Genomic DNA, 19,237 nt, shown 5'->3' with positions numbered 1-19,237 from the left:
CTACCTAGATACTCATAAACTTAAACAAGTAAATTAAACTAAAAAAAAAGCGTTACATTTACTGTTTATAGGCTCATTGAGAGTATCAATATTTGCTGCAATGTTTTACTTTATAAAACATATTTTTTCTTGATTTTTTTTATCTGCATAAAATGCATAAAGGTTTTTTTCTTTTATCACAAAATTTCAGCGCGACCTTAAGCGGCTGCAATAATGACTTTACCATCTTTACAATATAAAGAGGGACAGTACTGTTCAAAGTGTATATTAGTGACAATATTGTTCAAATTACCACAATAAAATTGGCTGAACACGTATAATAGAGACAAACACGCAATGATCCGTTTGCAGGACAAACAATTTACTGACAGTAAGTGGAAAATAGCTTCCCAGGGGGTGGATTCATAGAAATGTGACAATTTCACAGGTGTTCATATGAAGAAGTCCACAAAGGTACACAATCTGCCTTTCACTTTATAAATGTAAACAATAAAAAAAACGTCTGGAACTAATGTATAAAAGGGGAAATATACAAGAGGTTCTGCAGTGAGGATGGAACAATCCGCAGGGCATAGACTGTATTAAAGTCCTTCTAAAGTCTGTGTACAAACATGCCGTTTTCTGCATCTATGGGGGTCTTCTTCTTCTTCTTCTTCTTCTGCTGCTGCTGCTACACAACAGCGTACTGCTGATAAAGCAGCTCCCGGATCTTATAGTAGTCGTCACACAGGCAGCCTTCTAGGCCGATGCGTCCAGGCTCCGTCTGAGCAAAAAGAACAGAAAGATTCACAGGTCACCTCAGCCCTAAAGCAACGAGGTTGCATCTCTCAGCAGAGATAAACAAACCTTGTGCAGCAGATCGCTGCAGAGAAAAACATCTTTACGGTTTGTTCCCTATTCTTTTGTGCAGACGTTTGTTTTTTTGTTTTTTTTAAAGTGTCTCATGAATTCAGATCAAGATTTCCCATTTAAATAGCATCCGAACAATCTTTGTTACTAGTCACAGCGCTCTTTGATTTCATTTTCTGTGTTGCGTCTATTTTAGGTTCTTGTCAATTATGCAGTTTGTTGTTAGCATCCTGGCTTCAGCTTGTACTCTGGTTAAATCCTGATTGATTTTTTTTGTCTTTCACCTAAGGTGAGATATTTTCATGTGCCACTGGGGATTTTATATTCTACTTAGGTAATCTCTGTTTGCTCCTCTGTCTCTTAAGATAACTCATTATTTCTCATGTCAACTTCTTCTTCTTCACCAATAACTCAGGCTACTTTCCGTAACAGTAGCCTGTTGTGCTCAAACTCAAAGCTTCATGAAATGAACAGTGATGATCGAAAGGAAAAGCTCGACAGGCTGCGTCAAATGACAACAGCTGAACAGTCTGTGCTGCTGAATGTCTTCTGTACTCTGACTGACCGCCCGCATGCTCAGAAAGAGGATATGGACAGAGCGGTTTGGACGCTCACCCTGCGGACGGCCACCACGTTGTTGCACACCAGAACTCCACCCACAAATTCAGCCTGGATGCCCTCTCTCAGCAAGACCTGCTTGAAGTCAGACAGCCGAGGCTCGTTGATGAACACAGACTGATGGCCTGAAATCTGAGGAGAGGAGGAAATAGCTGACTCAGTTAAACTGAACTCTTAATAGACCATTTTGAACATGTACAATTAAAATCACAAGGAAATATCTTCTCAAAAATCTCGGCAAGTCAACTGACCATTTTTTTTTTTTTTTTGGTCGGAAAGAAATATTTAGGATTAATAAATGCAAATGTTAACGTTGAATTTACAGAAAGTACTCAGTGCTGTGTACTAGAAGCTTTCCTAAAAGAAAAACCACAGCTGCCCACCTCAGTGGGAGGCAGCGGCTCTAGAGTGGGAATGACGTCGCTCTCCTCCGACATCTCCTTCTCGTCCTCTCCAAACAGGTTCTTCATGGCGCGCTGCGCCGCCACGGCCGTGGCGTTATGGTCGATGCCAAGCTCGGGGGCGGTGTCCATGGGAACCTCGCCGTCCTCCGCCTCCTCTTTCACGCCCTCCTCCAGCATCACGCCGGTGTCCACCTTGGCCACGCGCATGTCCAGCACGCCGTCGATCCAGGCCAGCTCCGTGTCTTTGGCCTTGCAGAACTGCAGAGAGCTCACCAGGGAGTCTTTCAGCCGCACCTTTAAGTTAAGATGAAGGGAGAGGATGACAGGGTTTCTGCAGCTTTCACCAACTCAAATTTAGGACTTTTAAGACCATTATGAATAAAATGTAAGACTTGTGTCATGACAGAAATGTACAAGAGGAACATTTCACACTTTATATAGTAATAATCACAAGATTCTTTGCACAGAATGCGTGTAGCATCACACAGGTTGGAAACAGAAATGAGCCACACATCATCCAGCCAATTGACAATAGTTTACAAAAAAGCTATCCAGCTAGCTGGTAAGGGTCTATTAGCATCTAGTTAGCGGTAGCCTCAACCACCTGGAGTCACAGAATATAAGCAATCAAGCTTTTGATCTGACAGAAAAGTCTCACGAGAAAAATGAACAACATAAAATATACAAGATTAAATAGTCCTGCCACATCAAAAAGACCCGAGATTACTGTATTTAAGGTAAACTTACATATTTTACAATGAAGTTAAGACGTTTTGAGGGAGGCCTTAATGTTAGATACATGAATTTAAGACTTGGAAACACACTGCGGCGATTGGGAAGGTTACACAAAAGAAATTACGTTAATGACTCAACAAATGCAACTTAAGTGAATTTGTTTCACAGCAGAAGAAACACACAACTCATAGTTCAACTCCTCTACTTTTTGTCACAGTCTAATCTCAAACATTATGTGGATTTGACCTGATAAGACTATCAAACCTAATCAACAAACCACAGTAAAGGTGGACATCTTTAAAAGCAGATTTTCCTGAGACTGACCTGGTAGATGTGCGTCTCGCTGGTGGCGTCCACAGTCTCCTGCAGTTTGGGTGTGTAAACTTTGATGTCTTTGCTGAAAGCCTTGCAGGACTCGGCCAGGTCCAGACTTGCTTCTGGTGGCCCGTGAACAATCACAAGCTGTCTGGGCTTCATCTGATTTATGATCTTCTTTATGGAGTCGCCATCGGAGCGACCTTCGTAGTCTATGTACGTCACCCTCGCTCTATAACATAGAAGAAGAAACACAGGGTCATTGTAAGAGTTTTATAGATATGGAGATTATACTGGTGTGGTTCACTTTGCGAGTAATCACTCACCTTATTTCAAAATTCTCAACACTTGAGACACATTTTGTAGGAACGACAGACAAATCCTGGTCCATGGGTTCGTCGCCATTTGTCAGCCCAGATTCCAGTTTGTTCTTCTCCTCTTCTGTGGCTTGCAGTTCAGGAACCAAAAAGTCTTCAATCCTTTAAGAAAAAAACACAATGGGTTACTTGGTTATAAAAAAAATAAAAAATCTCTACTTCCTTCGATTTGCATTAAGATTTCAGCACCTGATGATTTCTCCATACTCGTCCCATTTGATTCTCTCCTCATGCACCGGGAACATGGGGTATGACTTTTTGGCCTGTTTGAAGAAGCTTCCTTTGCGGCTCCCCTCGCCCTTCATCATCAGGTCATGATGCTTGGTTTTCACCGCAGCCGGCTGATCCAGATCGTCTTCCATGTCGCTCTCATCGCTCGAATCCACATCCACCCTGAAAAAAGCCATAAAAAACACTTTAATTCCATCTAAAGTTCTTTCTTACAGCTTGTACGTCATACGACATTTTTTCATTTGTAATCAGGGGTAAATTTTTGAGTTTCTAGTACTTTTACTAGATCAAAAGGTATACATTGTGGACTTCACTAGTCCCTCTTTCAACACAATAATTAACAACTTTCACAAATATTTTACTTATTACATTCCATGTTAAAAGAAAAAAAAAACAAAAAAACAACCTGTTACCATACTTTAAAGATTCAGAGATCATCCAAACTTACTCTTTGGCTTGTTCCATTTTTTTAACTGCTTCCTTCTTTATTTTCTCCTTTTCAAGATACTCGTCCAGCTCCTTCCCTTCCAGTTTTACTCGTTTCCTGACCTGATGTGCATAGAAGAAGTTAATCATGATTCTGGGATGCTGGAACATAGCCACAAATGGCAGCATTTTTCAGGGAAGATTCTGCACGAAAAACCCCTCTCACCTCCAAATCCAGCATCTTTTCTCCAGGATTGTCGATGAGATAGCGGGCCAGGGTGCCAGGCGTGGTGCGGTAGGTAAGGATGATGGAATTTTTAGCATTTTGGCACCACTGGGTGAAGAGCTCCCTGGAGAAGCCAGACTCAAGGTCCGGTTGGCTGCAAAGCACCACCTTGGGACTGGGTACCCGGGCCAGGTCTGCCAGACTGTGGCAAAGGTTCAAGTGTCGGAACTGGAACGGATTGTTCCTTTTGTCCTCAAAACACCTCATGAGTTTGTCACTCATCCATTCCACCTACAGAGACGGGTTTGGTTTTTACAAGAAAAAAAAAGAAGAAAAAAAAAAACAGGTGGAAAGACAACATAATGAATAGTAATGGAATGAAAACAACACAATTCTTTTCCAAGTGTGGAAAAACTTGGAAAAAATCTTACAACAAAGATGATGGAAAGACCCTAAAACACTCCAGAAAACAAGAAGACATTTTTAATTCAAACCTCAGTTTCAAGATGCACTCAATCGTTAACCAGAATTGGATTTTATTATTAGGAAAACATTTTCAGAGGAAGGCCAATTTTCTCTCAAGCCAATACAGACAACAGAGTCATTAATCCATGCTTTTGTTACTCGCAGATTGGATCCCTGCTCTGCTCCTTTGTCTGCAAAAAAACAATTACAAAGTTGCAATACTTAAAAGTTCAGTTGCCAGACTGTGCTATGGTTACCTGTTAAACTCAGCAATTAATTTGAAGCCATTTTTCTTGTTTGTAACGCTCTTAATGGTCTTAGAAGATCTCACTTACACTATGAAGAATACTAGACTCAGCTTCCAGAAATACTCAGGTCTCTTTGTAGCCGTTTATTAAATATTCCAGTAGTTATAAGTAAAGCATATAACTTTACTTATATAAGTAAAGTTATATACTTACATAAGTATATAACTTATATATAAGTTATATACTGGAACATCTTTACATAACGTACAGAGGAAGACAGAAGGTTCTTAAAAGCAAACTGAAGACACATTTTTTTTCAACTTAGAATTTTTCTGAGATCTTAAAATGCACAATTTATTATTCTGCAATTTTTAAATAAGCATATGGCTTTTGATTTGAGTTTTAAAATGTTTTTAACTGAATAGCTTTATCTAATATCTGTGTGCATCGTTTTATTGGAGATATTTTACTTTTAGCTGTTTAGCTATTTTGCTTCAGCTCTCATTTTGCAACCATGTTTTGTTTGGTTTCTTGAATCATTATTTGTTATAAACTACTTGTTGTAGCTCTAATGACGAAAACTGATCACAACATTCATGCTCATATCTGTGCTACAACTGAAATACTTAATGTCTTTTGGAGTCCATTAAAACCAAAATTAAGTTGTATGAAAGTGTGACACTGATTGGTACCTGGGACTTGGAGAACTCCACCACGTTGTAGCTGACGTTGTTGAGCAGCGCTAGTGGGTAAACGCCGAGCCCAGCGTCCTTCGTCCTCCAAATCTGGTCGAGGAGCTGCGCCAGCTCCAGCACGCGGCCGGCCGTATCCACGGCAATAAGGACATTACCATTACCACGCAGGGTCTCCATTACGTTCGCTTTGTGGGTATTAAAGGAGGATGATGATACAGCCATTAGTAAAGACGCAGACAGAGTATTCTATATAGTCTCATGCTTACTGAACCGAAGGTGCTTTTTACTGTAAAGACTTCTGTGCGTATTACTCACTAAGCAGCTGCTCGTCTCTTTGTTTGCGGCGTGGCTGCACATAAGCAGCATTGAAGGAATCTGTAATGAGCAAAGACGGTCGACTAATGCTCTCCAGTGTGCAGCCGTTAAGGTGGCTGGAACAGACAGAGAAGAAGAGCACGCAAATTAGCAACTGATGTACGGCTTAAGATCTTGCTTTCACATGTATGTTTTTGTGTCTGTTTACATTTCTCTCTTATGATTGAAGTCCACTGCATAAACTATTTCCTCCTCCCCGTCCTTGACAATTTTCCAAATGGTGCCTCCGATCATGTGTCCGGCTGGGAGAGGAGTGATCGACAGACCATGCCCCTTTCCTGTAACGAAAAGAAAATAACTTTCATAAAATCATCTTCTTATGAAAGGTTATAGAAAATGGGGTGACGCTTGATTTTCGTCTCACCTTTCAGATTGACAATCTGTGAGTATTTCAGCTGCTGGATTTTATCAAAAGCACTGTCCACGTCATCCAGGGTGAAGAGCGTGAAATCTTCACTGTTGTTTCTTGACTAAGAACAAGAAAAGAGCATTCAGGGAATCAGTTCTATTCTTGCAAATACAACATTTATTTACCTTAAACCTTAACTTGCAGTACTGTACCTGATATAGATCGTACATGAACATCTGACCCATTTTGTAGACAGGAATGGTGGCGTAGATGGTGCAGTTCAGACCCAGTTTGCCCACAGCGTAGGGCAGGGCTCCCAGGTGAATGGGGTCAGGGTGCGACAGCAGGACTGCGTCAACCTGGTGAACATATCTGACAGCAAAAATGTAATACAGAGATGAAAAAAGTTAGAAGCTTCTTTAAACAATTTAGATTTAGCTCCTGAAAGTTATTCTGAGTTTTTCATAACTTAGCAGTCAAGTTGAAATGCCACTTGATTTAATCTGATTCGATTACATTTATAAAAAACATATTTCAGCAATGTAGAAAACCATTTTATCACTTGATGCACAGTCAATATATTTGAAAAGCACGATGGTTGGAAACTCAGTGAGTATCTAAAACATTTTTTTGTGGCCCAGACGAACAATTTATATATATATATTAAAAAAACAGATTTACGGATTTAGTTTTTATATCATCCAGAACATGTACGAGAACAATGATCTAACCCAGTGAAAATAAAAGGGTGCAACAACTTTCTGTGTTCTGTTAAAGCCGAAATGCAATACATAAATAAAACTTTGACATCTGTAATCATACTCACCGCTTCATGGCATCAATAATGTCCATTGAGAAGTTCTCGTCCCATCCACAGTCCAGGAGGAAGCGAAATTCATCCACCTGCAGCAGGTAGCAAAGAGCCGACTCCTCCTGGACCCCCGACACGGCTGTCAGCTTGATAATGGAAGTCATTTTCCCTTTACTTTTCTCAACAAAAGCACAAACCCGTCTTCATCAACCAATGTTGAGTCTCTATAACAAAGGCCAACTATAAAGAATCATTCAAAGGCAAACCAAAGTGTTTTTTTTAAAAGCAAAATTCCACAAAATGGAATACAACGTGAGCTGCATGACAATAAACGTAAATGTTTCTAGCAAGATAAAATATGAATCCAGTTTGGCTTTGACAACGATTGTTAGCCGTTTACCGGGCAACGGCTATTTAGCATGCTAGCTACATGCTAGGTAGATAACTAAAAGAAAGCTGAAAACGTCAAAAAAGCGACAGACTATAACATTAAATAAATATATCCTTCTTTTGAATATAAGAAAATAACCTTAAAGTTATTATTTATTATTACTTCAAAATCAAGACTTTTCTGTTAGCGGGTTTGAAGCGGCCATTTTGGCTGCTACGTCATAGGTGAAAGGGTAAAGGAACGTACCAAATAAAGTCATAATAAATCTGTGTGAAAACAGTAAATATGACGTTGTCGGACTATATTGAATGAATTCTATATAAAACATAGGATTAACTTGTATCTTATTGTAAATTAATTTTCGAACACAATCCTTGTAACCGTGTTGTCATTTAGCATAAACACGTCGTTGAAACATACTTGGTACAATCCAATGTCCTTCGCATAGAGAAGGAAGATCTGAAGGCTGCTGTTTGGTGTTAACATAAGGTATTATTTTAAAGCTATTCATTTATTTTCTTTCTTATTGTTTGCCTTCAATTGGTCTTACATATTTATCTCGTTGAAATAGATATTCATGCAAAAAAAACAAAATAATCTTTCTAACATACGGCGTTAGTTGCTAATGCCAGTTAGCAGCGAGTGAATGTGTATCAAGTATAGCTTCGTGTCATTTTTGCTGGATTTCGTTGATAGCCAAATAACCAAATAAAATGATATGCAGCTATATAATTTTAAATGGATGTTGTTGATTTTAATGTAACTACATCTGTAATTAAGTTTGCTTGTCAATGTGAAAACACATAAACAAACTTAACATACTTCCTCACCCGTGTTCAAATAAATGTTGATTAAATAGGCTACTTAAAAATCATTAGAGGCTCCTCAATTACTTGGTACTGTTCGAAAGTAGACCTAAATTAATTCTAGTTTGTTTTCAGGACTAACAAACCTCATCAACGCTCTGAAATTGAAATCTTTTTACGGATTTTTATGCATTTCGTGGAGCATTTGTAGAATAGCCTGCAAGCATCTTCCTTTGACCTCAGGTCGTGTCAATGAAGAAAAAGAAGGAGAACACTGCCGTGAAATTTTCCTTGCACATTTAAAATATTTGAAACGATTTGTGTTGTACATTTACAGCATCTTGAGTTGAAGAATTTAGATTCAGCTAACATTAAAAGCATTTGTGCATTTATACAGGTGTATAACAGACAAGTATTGTAGGGATGATGGAAGTAAAATGTAGGATTAATAAACCAAAGGCTTTTTACTTATTTTTATTTTTCAATAACACATGTAGAATGCAAAATTAAAGACACTATTGAAGCATCCTGTGTAAACCTTTGTATTTCAATGTTAATATTGTATGCCTCATCTAAAGAACAAAAACTCTGCTATAAACGTAACATTGTTTTTGCTTATCTGTAATTATTGCCTCATTCTTAAAAGTGAAATATTTCACTCTGTCGCCTTGTTGTTTACTCAGGATGCAGAGAAGACAAGTTCTGATGCAATTTGCTGGCTTCCTTAGACATTTTGTTATTGAGCTAAATTTGGAATAAAATGTTTGCTGAATTAAATTAAAATTGTTTCACTGTGTTACAGTCCTGTGATTAAAAAGAATGAAAATGCCTTAGGATGCCATTTTTTGTGTGTGTTTTGATCTGGATAAAATAATGTTCATTTAAATAATACAAAAAAATATATACTTTTATGTACCAACATCTCAGATCAGTCCCTCATCTTTTTCCCTGCTTTGGTTGTAGGAACCATGGTCAAATTCGCATTATCCAGTGTGAATTGGGCACACATATTGGTTCCCATGGGCTTTGTGATTGGATGGTACCTTGACAAACAACAGGACCAGAAGCTAACAGCATTCAGAAACAAGAGTGCACTGTACAAGAGGTAAGAACTGTAATTACTTGTGGCTCAAGTCAATTTTGAAAATGCAAACTGTCTTTGAAGTGACAATCATAACACGTTTTGATACAATCTTATGACCGTTGAACCTTTTGTCCCCTGCAGAGAGTTGAAACCTGGTGAGGAGGTGACCTGGAAGTAGACGCTTCACTGCTTGTAAAGTTCCATCGGTTTAAGTGTGAATGAATAATGATGAGTGGCCCTGAAGCTGTAATGTTGAAGGAGACTGATGTACACCTTATTTTGAGTTGTATCAACTAAAATAAATAAAAATGTCTGTTCTCAAGAACTTTTTATTTGCTAGTATGTTTTTTATGCATCAGAAAAATCAAGAAAAGGCACATTCATGAAAATAACAGATTCAAAAGAAGATTGTTTTAGACTGAGTTTTATGGTGTAGTTCTTATTTTAAACAGACATTAAATTTTACAATGTGGTCATTCTGACTCAACAGCTGGTGGGGCCTCAAGAGGTTCGGAAGTGTGGATAATTCCCTTCTCAAAAAGAAGTTCAGCCAAAGCAATCTGGGGGGGGGGGAGAAGCATCAGCAATTAATACATAACTCATATCGTCACTGACAGTAAATATTACTGCAAATAGCATAGAATCCCACCTTGTCCTGAATAAAATCACAAGGCAAAGTTCCCACTGTCACAAAGTTGGGATACGAATGGATCAGAAACTCAACAGCATCTGTGTGCTGAAAGAAGTAAAAAAAAAAAAATGAAATAAAATAAGGTAGATGTAATCAAAACAATGCACAACATAAGAATTAAGACACACAAAACGAACATACCTCTGCTTGTATTTCAAAGCTCTTGGGCTCCTCTTTGTGGTAAACTCTGGAGTTATCTACGGTGTAGCAAAGGTGCACGGCATCTCCATCGCCACATAGTCTGGCACAAAAAGAAGAATCGGTAAGGTGTATTTTTGCTAACTAAAAATAAAAAAAAATAAATAAAGTTTTGCTGTTGTACCTGGCACACCCTCCACGAAGCAGCTTGATCTTGGTCTGGGTCGTGATGTGAACACCGACATTCTTAACTTTGCCATCTTCCCACCTGGCCGGCGCTCCTTGCACGCTGGTGGCCAGTTCATCTGAGAGCGATGAGATCAAATATTGGAACCTCAAAACCGTCCATTCATGCGTAATCTCATACGTTACAGCACAAACCTGGAGTGAGCACAGGAGGCAGGCAGTCGTGGAAGAATTCTTTGGCTTTCTGGTCGACGGCGGCGTCCACCGGGGCGAAATTCGGCAGTTTCTTTATCAGCTTCTCAACCCGAGACAAGAATATTTCCCTCCGTGGGTCCTCCTGCACAAGAACAATTTCACACACTAGGAGTTGCGGTTTCGGTGAAAAGTTGCTTATTACGAGCATAAACGTCATTAATTCGGGCATTTTAAGCTTGTTTGAACCATTCTTTTTACAAGGTGGCATGATTATAGCACACAATTGCAATTATTTTCAAAAACAAAACTTTGGTCCACAAGTCTGAATTTAGAGTGGAGCTAAAGAAATGCTTATATATTATTAAACAGACTAACATTAGCTAAACCTTTTTTAAAATCCACCAACCAATTTATAATTTATAATTTCCAATCAGAACAGTGAGAGTTATTCTAGAATTGCACTGATTGGTACAAAAAGAGCAGTCAAGGTGCAGCTTGCTGAGATACATTTAAAATGAAAAAGATAATAAAAATGGTGGGGGGTGTATGTTTATATTTGAGTCTACAGATTAGATAAAATTCCCCAAATTTCACAACCACGCATGCAATTTTTGTTTTAAAAAAATAAATCTTTAATTTCCAAGGAAGTCCAGAATGAATTCATATAGCAATAACGACCTTATCTGAATTTTGCACTCCCATGTAGGTCAGGTAGTTCAAAGGTAAACCCCGTCTAAACTCCACATCTTCCTCCATCGCCACTTCTAATGCAGCAGGGATGACCTAAACATGAAATCACAAAATATTAAATCAAATAAAACAGCTCAACCACTTTAATTTCCTTATTTCAAAATGTATCACACACAACGCAGTAAGGAGTCTACATCAACTTGTTGTATATTTCGAATGTTGCAACGCAGTAATGCGGCTTCCTGCCAGCTGTGTCCGACTGCGGGACCGAAAGTGCATTTACCTTCTGCAGCAGGTCGCCCCAGCTGTTTTTCTGGTATGAGGAGATGGTGATGTGCAGAGAGTGTGCGTCTGGCAAACAGTTGCCCTGATGGATGAATCCTCGAGGGAAGAAGAGGAGATCCCCAGCTTCCAGCACCACGTCCAGGATGGGCTTCCCAATCTCTGCCTGGTCAAAGTTTGCTAGAAAGGAGAACGCAAAATGTCCGATGCATTCTCATCAGCCACAATATCAAATGTGCTGCATGTCAAAAGAGTTGATTCACTTCTCCTATTGTCATAAAATTAGCTTGTTCTCTCTGTAAAACCGGTTTTGGAAAAGGATTAAAATGCCCTGTTTTCATTTCAGATTAGGTAAATTATGTCACTGAAAGAATCAAGACCTTTTTGGTACTTACGGCTAGAAAGCACAGGCAAGACTTCACCTTCAGACCTAAAGATGTAAATAAAATAAAATAAAAATAAAGGTTATTTCTCCCACTGTAATTACCCCAAAATATTATTTATATAATTGATACATATCTACCAGAAATTTAGTCAACAACCCAAAATGTAGGCTGCTCTTGCCTCAAATTACTTCCACTTTATATACGTGTAATAAAAACTGATCAAGATATTTCAAAAAAATGCATATTATTCAAGAATTTCTTGTGTCAAAAAAAAGCGCACAATTATGAAGTTGAAAAAAATCTTAAAAGTGTGGCATGCCTTTATATTTAACCCCATCTATTAATGCAAATATGTAGAAGAAGATGCTTGGATCAGATCAGAGTAAAATGTAAATTTTCTCCACCATAAAACATGCTGGTGGCAGCATCATGCAGTGGGGATCATTTTCTTCAGCAAGGACAGGGGAGCAATTTTCTTTTTAAAGAAAAAAAAACAGACACCATTAAATTCTAAAACAAAATTTGAAAAATATTTCTGTATTGTTATAGGAGAACAGATGAAATTGATGCTTTTTGATGAGTTTAAACCTTAATGAATTTTACCTCGGATTGTACACTCGCCAGTGTTTCTTCCCTTCCAGCTGAATCACGAAAGCTTCAATGTCGTCATAATGTGGAGCAAAACCTTGAGTTCCCGGAGGTGTCAGATATCTGGTCAAAGGAAAAATGCGTTTAAAACTGAAACAAACAAAAAATAAGTTTGAAGCAAGCAAGTTTTTTTTTTTTTTTCCCCTTGAACTTACACATTGGCTCCTGCCATACTATCAAATTTCTCCTGGAGGATAGAAAGCACATTCCACACAGTGGAGGAGAAAGCCTGAGGATTCAGGAGGCGAACAGAGCAGCCACTCTAGATGAAAAAATATCAAGTCATTTCACATATTTAGTGCATTGACTTCAATAAAATGTAAATTTATATCTCTAACTTCTTCATGGATGTTATCTTGGAAAATATGAACATTTCTTAATGCATTCCTTAGACAAATTTCAGCTACAAAATGACACCTAAAAGTTATTAGGAATACTTGCTTAAACGAGCATAAAACCTGAACCGTTCCATTCTTACCTCATAAAAATCCCACACAGTGAATGCCAGAGCTCTCCCTGGTGGGTTGTGCGTTTCCCTCTTGCCATTAACGTAGCTGGTGATATCCAGGTTCACTCCATACTGGACATTTTCCTTTAAGAAAAAAAAAAAAAACACAAATTTTTGTTGATGCAGGCTAAAAAAAAAGAGTGGTAGATCTAAGTTTTTGCATAATTTATGAACTGAGAAAAACGGATATTTCAGTTTTTGATTCACTGATCACCAGTTAGAGGTGATCATTGGATAACAGGCCGACAGATTTGTGCATCGTTTCAGAACATTACCTTCCTCAATATACGGTCAAACTCAGCTGTTGAAAACAATCCCTTGTAATAATCTGGATTCTTGCGCTGAACGTAGACAGGCTTCTTTTCCCATGTTTCCCTTCACATATAGAAAAAAGTCAAATAAATCACAGTGAAGCAAACACATGAGGCAAAACAAAAAAAAATACATGGTGTATGAGATTTTGAAATCCAAGTAAGAAGATATATTATATATCTTCCAAGTTGCTTGTGCAGTGTTTGTCACAAGCACATTTTCCCCAGTAAGCATTTAGAAACATTTGGCAAATTTGAAACTAAATAGCATAGGAAGCCCTCAAGGCTCCATTGATTGTTTGTGGGGAAAAATCCCAGTAGGAGAAACTGTAGGACAAACAGCTGAAAATATAAATGCTGACGATGACAAAAGCTTTACAGAACACGCTGTGCTTTCCCCAGATGGAAGCACTGACAAAGATCATGGGGACAAGTGCGCAAGCAGCTCACTGCATATCACAGCATTTTCTCACACACACACTCTGCAGACCTGCTGCAGGTAAATCCATACGTTTAAACCAGATCCACTGATGATAGCAACCTTTATGTGCTATTTAATAATAACAGAAAATGTTAGTGTACCATGTTAAAGAATACAGAGTTCAACCTTATATACAATGAAGCATCACCAGGATGTGCAGAAAAAAACAAACAATACTTTTAGATAATCCAGTTCCTTGCAAAAACATTACCACCAACTTGCTGCATTTAAATAAAAGTATGAAAAGTACGCCGTCCATTTGTTCTGCCCTATTTAACCTGATATTCCTAAATGGACTTCGGTGCAACCAAACTGCATCAAAAGCGTGTAACTTATTATCAATGTAAACACAGCTGCTCTTTCTAGATTCTCAGACGTTTTTTGACGAACAAACACCATCATGAAGACCAAGAAACAAAGCAGACAAATGATGGGATTAACATGGAGCCGCAGAGATTCCCCAGGTCAGCTGGAAGAATCTGCCAGCAGATTATGCAGTAGTCACTTCAATGCGCTGGTTCTACGAAAGGGTAACGAGAGAGGAACACATAGACATTCTGATTACAGCTCTGTAGTGGGTAAAGCTAATTAGATTAAGTTTGACTGTTTCGCCAACTTGCAAAACCTGATGAATATAGGGGAGAGGTAGAAAACTAATGCAGCAAATCATTCTGGACGTACCAACTGTGTAGTGACACATTGTGGTGGCTGTGGGGGGTTCAATTAAATGCAGAGCATCTTACAAATCATGTAGCATCATATAGACACTTTACCTGAAGAAGTACTTGGCAGGAACGGGATTGAGGAGCCACTGGAATAAGTTGTTGGCTCTTTCTTTGCTGTTGTTAACTCTGGTCAGTTCAGTGAGCAAAGCATCCAAAGACTCTGCAGTTACACTCTCCTTCTGCTGCTTTAACAAACACAAAGGCTCAATCTGGTTCGCACAACTGACTCAACAACAATGATTTACGGCAAACCCTGAGCAGATGCTTACAGTATTATCTGGTCCATTTTTCTTACTCTCCTGTTTATTTGCTGCCTTCTCGAGTTTTTTGCGGATCTTCCTCCTCTTGGCCCGTTCTTGGTTGACAATAGCAGCTGCAGACCCATTTACTTTTTTCTTTTTCTTCTTTACTTCCACCTAATTAGATTTAAAAAAAAAAAAAAAAAGGAGGCTAATTTAAAGTGCCACACAATGACGATGCGAAGAAACACGAACATCAGTTATGTGTTCGTACAGTAAATAAGCCATGCATATATAGATATTCCCGTCGGGTATTAATGAAGCCTGTACACACACCTTTACCCGCTGGCAGGGCTTCTTAAGCGGAGGGGGCAACTCTGACTGCAGAGACTGATACAAAGAAAAAGCAGACATGTGTTTACCCTCCATGCTCTCCACATTGAGACTGTTTCTGCTACGACTGGATTGGTACGTCTGAGCTTTAGATAACTCATTACTGCCACCAACAGGACGGGAGGACTGAAGCTCACGCCAAAATTCTAAAATGAACCAACAGGCTAATAATAATAATGTATCATAAGTATAATTCATTTAGTTTTGTTCATTTATTGATTAAAAAAATATTTTCTTATTGTTATTCCACCACTTCAGCTGTCTCCTTTTTGGTGGCAAGGAGCAGCGACTCCACTTTGAGCTCTCCCAATATGACAGAGCTCCTTACCTCTAAGACTACTTAGAGCTAAGACTTCCTCCATAAGCCACCACGCCGCCCTATAGAGGAAATCTATTTCATCCACGTGTATCTGGGCTTCTTCCAGTCATGATTCATATCATAAGAACATAAGGGAGGGTCTGAATCTAGGCTAAGCTCTAAAGTAAGAGCTTTACGTTTTGGCTCAGCTCTTTCTCCACAACAGACTGGAGCAGAGCCTGCATTACTGCAGACAAAACCTCAATCCATCTGTCCATCTACTGTTCCTTCCTACCATCACTAATAAATACACCAAGATTAAACTCGGGTAAAGGTTGACCCTGAGTCTAGAGGGAGCAGACCACCTTTTTCAAGTCAAGAATCATGGCCTCAGACTTAGAGGAGCTGACTCAACTGAAAACCACTCCGGTGTATGCAAAAGGTCCTGACCTCAAGAAGCCACCAGAACACATCATCAGCAAACAGCAAATATGAGATCCTGAGGTTGCCAAACCAGTCACCCCTCCCCGACTTTCCTATGCCTTAGGATCTTGTCAATGAACACCACAAACATGATCGGTTACAAGGGGGCAGTCATGGCAGAGTCCAACGCACACTGGGAGCAAGATCAACTTTACACTGAGAATGTGGGCACAGCTCTTGCTTGGGACATACAAGGATCGGATAGCCTTTAAAAGCTGCCCAGATACTCCATACTCCCCCAGCAGCCCCCACAAAATACCTTCTCCACATCCACAACACATCCTTATTACAGCATAACAAATAATATACTAACCATTGTCAGCAATAACAGTTACTAAATTAAGTTAGGAGAAATGAAGGTCATAGAGTTTAACAGCTGCTAGGAGAAAGGACATATAAAAACGCTCGTTTGTGCACCTGGGATGCAGCAGTCTGTCAGTTCAACAACATCTGCATATTATAGAGACACTGTCCAAAACTGATGCTATTTTAGCCAAACTTCTTCTGTCTGATACCATCTGCACTGGACTAGCTTTTTATTTTAAACATTCCACAGTTCATTACTGTGGAGCTAAAGTTATTATGGAAGCCCAGAAGGCGCAGATTGCAGACTCCTGGTCTACAATGCGCCATAAAAGTGGACCGCGTCCAGAGCGAACACCAGGGGGCGCAGTTTCTCCACCTTTCTACAGCAGCGTTTAATGGCACTGCTCTACCTCGTTTCCCAGAATGCCTCACTGCGTGCAGTCAGTGATGTTTGTGCAGCCGTCGCTCCAACAATGCAGCTTTTAATGGAGCTGTGAGATGGAAACGCAGCAGCACCGCCAGGCTGGCCGGGGACCGTAGCCGCTCAGATTTAACACTGTCACACTTCTCACTAGCTCTCCGTCCGCTCGGGGGAGGAATTAGCCTCCATTTCCAGGACGCACTTTCTGCTGGAGGTGAGTAGCCTTTGAAGCTAATGTTGGTCTTGTATCGCAGGACAGAGTAAATACATTTTGTTGTGACCACTGCTGGCTAACACTGGCTAGCTCTGGTCTTGAGGAGGTTTGTGTATGAACACCTCCTTTTATCTTCAGGAGGGTAATATAATGCCGTTTTGACGTCTTTCTACTGGAGGTGCTGGTTATGTTACTGGTTTGAGTCAAAGGGGGGGTTATGAAGAGGGTTTCTGTAGCAGCTGCAGGAATGTTTCGCTCTGATTTCAGTAGAAGCACACGTCAACCAGCCGGTGTAGCGCACAGGGATGCGGTCTGCTGCCTATTTATTGTATGTCCAGGCTGCAGCTTTAAACATTTATCCTTTCTACAATAACTCATACTTGACCATAACCCCACATTCCCCATACCTACCCATTTAACCCTCCAGTATGCCGTAACTGACATAACATGCATAATGGTGAAATAGGCTCTTCAGCTGACTTTACTGACACTACAAAGGAAATAAAAAGAGAGTTATAGTATTCTGTCAATTCTGCAATTGTTTTTGCAAGTTATAAATTATTCCTTATTTGCCATAATTAAATTACTCATTAGCTTGTGTTTTGTTAGTTTATAAAGACCGTCTTTTTCTTTCCCTTTCTTAATTATGAACTGCTTTGTGTCAGTCACATTGAAATCCCATTAGAACAGATTGAGTTTTGCACTCCTGCGGTTGTAATGTGACAAGTTTTCCAGCCACTTTAATTGAATATTCACAATTTTTCTGTAATGGCTTATCTTGTTATGGAAATGTACTTTTTGTTATTGCAAATTGGCCCGGTGTGTTGCAAACCTTTTTTCACACCCATCAGTCACGTAGCAGCCAAATGTCTGGATATCACCTGATAGTGGTCACCTCACATCATTTGCATGGTGGAAACAAAATAAGCAAATGCAGCTCAAACCGTCTGGAAATATTTTTTTCCAGCACAGAGAATATCTATTTAGCACAGAGCCAGGCCAGGTGTTATTATACTACAGAGTCTGAGTAAAGAGCGAATTCGTTCAACGGTTATCTTGGTCTGCGCTGTTAGGTCAGAGTTGTTTGCTCGCTGCAAGGTCAGTTGATGGCTGGCACGAGGATCATTTCCTCAAACTAGTTAACAACTAAATCCTCAGTAGAGAGTTTTTGTTATTATTTCTTATTTGTAGAAGTATCTTTACATTTTATTATTGAGCCATTCAAAGTGCACTCTATCTATAGACATGCTTGGAAGTAAGAAAGTCAAAAATGAACCATATGTCATACAGACTATGCTAGGGATTGGTTGTTTGAATCCTGTATAATTCTGTATAGTTAATAGTTTGTGTAAGATGCTGTTCTAGAACTGTGCAGTTCCTGGTTGCTGCATGTCGAAGTAACTTTGTTCTGATTTGTTCTTTTTGTAGACTGTTTTTCATGTTTGTTTGTTTTTGGATTGAGAGACATTATTTAATTTCCCTTTGGGTTAAATGAAATGTTTTTTGAATTTGAACTTGTATTCTTTATGTAAAATTATTTCCTTTAAACTATCTTGTTTGTGCGGAATGTGGGTGTGTGAGAAACTTGACTGAATTAAACACAACTCGTGTTTGGATTTTTTTTTTTTAATCAAGAAAGTTCCCTTTGTGTATTAATGTTTCTTTTGCTAGAAACACATTGCAGCAATATGTTATTTAAGCTACTGTAATTGGACTAATTGGAATGAACTTTCTGTTATTTTATTAAAGTAGACTCGCACATTGAAAACTCAGTGTGAGAGTTTTATGTAAGTTGGGAAATTATTTATGCTGTGACATTTTGTCGTGTTACAAACGCTAACTTAAAAACACTACATTTATTTTATTTTTTCAATTTACAAACTGAGATTTGTGCATAATTGTGAAGTGAAAGAAAAATGATAAATGGTGGTGTGCATTTCTTTTAATCCCTTCTGGAGCAACACTTTCAGAATCTTTCACTTACAACTGCAATTCTTTGGGTATGTTTCAGAAAGTTTTGTACGTCTAGAGGTTAGAAAATTTTTTTTTTCTTTACTTTGCACAACAGTCAGCTTTGCTGGAGAGTCACAGGTTCTCTTGGCTTTGCATTTGGATTCCTTTTCCTGGATGGTTTTGGAGTTTATACCAGGTTTTCTTACCTACCTGTTTCTCCCGAAGAAAGGATCCCCCCTGCATGAAGCTACCGCCACCGTGTTTTACATTGTGAATTATGTAAT

General features: G+C 39.0%; 3 protein-coding genes across 4 annotated transcripts in view; 1 reads left to right on the top strand and 2 right to left on the bottom strand.

Moving 5' to 3' along the window:
• Nucleotides 1-340: 340 nt before the first annotated feature.
• On the bottom strand, nucleotides 341-7,749 carry cpsf2 (cleavage and polyadenylation specific factor 2). Its single transcript, XM_015057651.1, has 14 exons — nucleotides 7,140-7,749; nucleotides 6,526-6,685; nucleotides 6,329-6,434; nucleotides 6,113-6,242; nucleotides 5,905-6,020; nucleotides 5,587-5,774; nucleotides 4,182-4,472; nucleotides 3,978-4,078; nucleotides 3,488-3,691; nucleotides 3,248-3,400; nucleotides 2,931-3,153; nucleotides 1,851-2,165; nucleotides 1,465-1,599; nucleotides 341-763 (listed from the first exon to the last, which is right to left on the bottom strand). The coding sequence occupies exons 1-14, from the start codon at nucleotides 7,286-7,288 to the stop codon at nucleotides 671-673; spliced, it is 2,364 nt and encodes a 787-aa protein (XP_014913137.1). The 5' UTR covers nucleotides 7,289-7,749; the 3' UTR covers nucleotides 341-670.
• Nucleotides 7,750-9,718: 1,969 nt separating this feature from the next.
• riox1 (ribosomal oxygenase 1) lies at nucleotides 9,719-15,357 on the bottom strand. Of its 2 annotated transcripts, none has more exons than XM_015057664.1 (15): nucleotides 15,222-15,357; nucleotides 14,916-15,062; nucleotides 14,695-14,831; nucleotides 13,405-13,504; nucleotides 13,100-13,213; nucleotides 12,777-12,883; nucleotides 12,577-12,684; nucleotides 11,983-12,017; nucleotides 11,589-11,767; nucleotides 11,294-11,398; nucleotides 10,616-10,757; nucleotides 10,419-10,539; nucleotides 10,238-10,337; nucleotides 10,055-10,141; nucleotides 9,719-9,965 (listed from the first exon to the last, which is right to left on the bottom strand). In XM_015057664.1, exons 1-15 carry the CDS (start codon nucleotides 15,312-15,314, stop codon nucleotides 9,879-9,881), a joined length of 1,662 nt encoding a protein of 553 aa, XP_014913150.1. In that variant the 5' UTR covers nucleotides 15,315-15,357; the 3' UTR covers nucleotides 9,719-9,878. The 2 variants fall into 2 exon arrangements, with proteins under 2 accessions (XP_014913150.1, XP_014913157.1); XM_015057671.1 differs by having other exon boundaries at nucleotides 14,695-14,828.
• A 1,416-nt stretch (nucleotides 15,358-16,773) lies between these two features.
• Nucleotides 16,774-19,237, top strand: part of extl3 (exostosin-like glycosyltransferase 3) — a 42,015-nt gene continuing 39,551 nt past the window's right edge. Inside the window, exon 1 of the mRNA XM_015057614.1 lies at nucleotides 16,774-17,000. The gene's annotated coding sequence lies outside the window, so the exon portion shown is untranslated. The remainder of the gene's footprint in view (nucleotides 17,001-19,237) is intronic.

Source organism: Poecilia latipinna, unplaced genomic scaffold, assembly GCF_001443285.1.
Source record: "Poecilia latipinna isolate Pla-1442-1.1 unplaced genomic scaffold, P_latipinna-1.0 Scaffold61, whole genome shotgun sequence".
NCBI lineage: Eukaryota > Metazoa > Chordata > Actinopteri > Cyprinodontiformes > Poeciliidae > Poecilia > Poecilia latipinna.
The sequence above is the reverse complement of the archived record's forward strand: the minus strand, read 5'-3'. Positions and strand labels throughout refer to the sequence as shown.

Excerpts from the sequence above, each read along its gene's own strand:
- riox1 (XM_015057664.1), bottom strand. The coding sequence starts at position 15,314 with ATGGAGGGTAAACACATGTCTGCTTTTTCTTTGTATCAGTCTCTGCAG. Across the intron at positions 10,142-10,237 it reads GCTTTGAAATACAAGCAGAG|CACACAGATGCTGTTGAGTT; the intron begins GTATGTTCGTTT and ends TACTTCTTTCAG. Across the intron at positions 9,966-10,054 it reads GTGATTTTATTCAGGACAAG|ATTGCTTTGGCTGAACTTCT; the intron begins GTGGGATTCTAT and ends CCCCCCCCCCAG.
- cpsf2 (XM_015057651.1), bottom strand. The coding sequence starts at position 7,288 with ATGACTTCCATTATCAAGCTGACAGCCGTGTCGGGGGTCCAGGAGGAG. Across the intron at positions 4,079-4,181 it reads AAAAGATGCTGGATTTGGAG|GTCAGGAAACGAGTAAAACT; the intron begins GTGAGAGGGGTT and ends TATGCACATCAG. Across the intron at positions 3,154-3,247 it reads GTTGAGAATTTTGAAATAAG|AGCGAGGGTGACGTACATAG; the intron begins GTGAGTGATTAC and ends TCTATGTTATAG.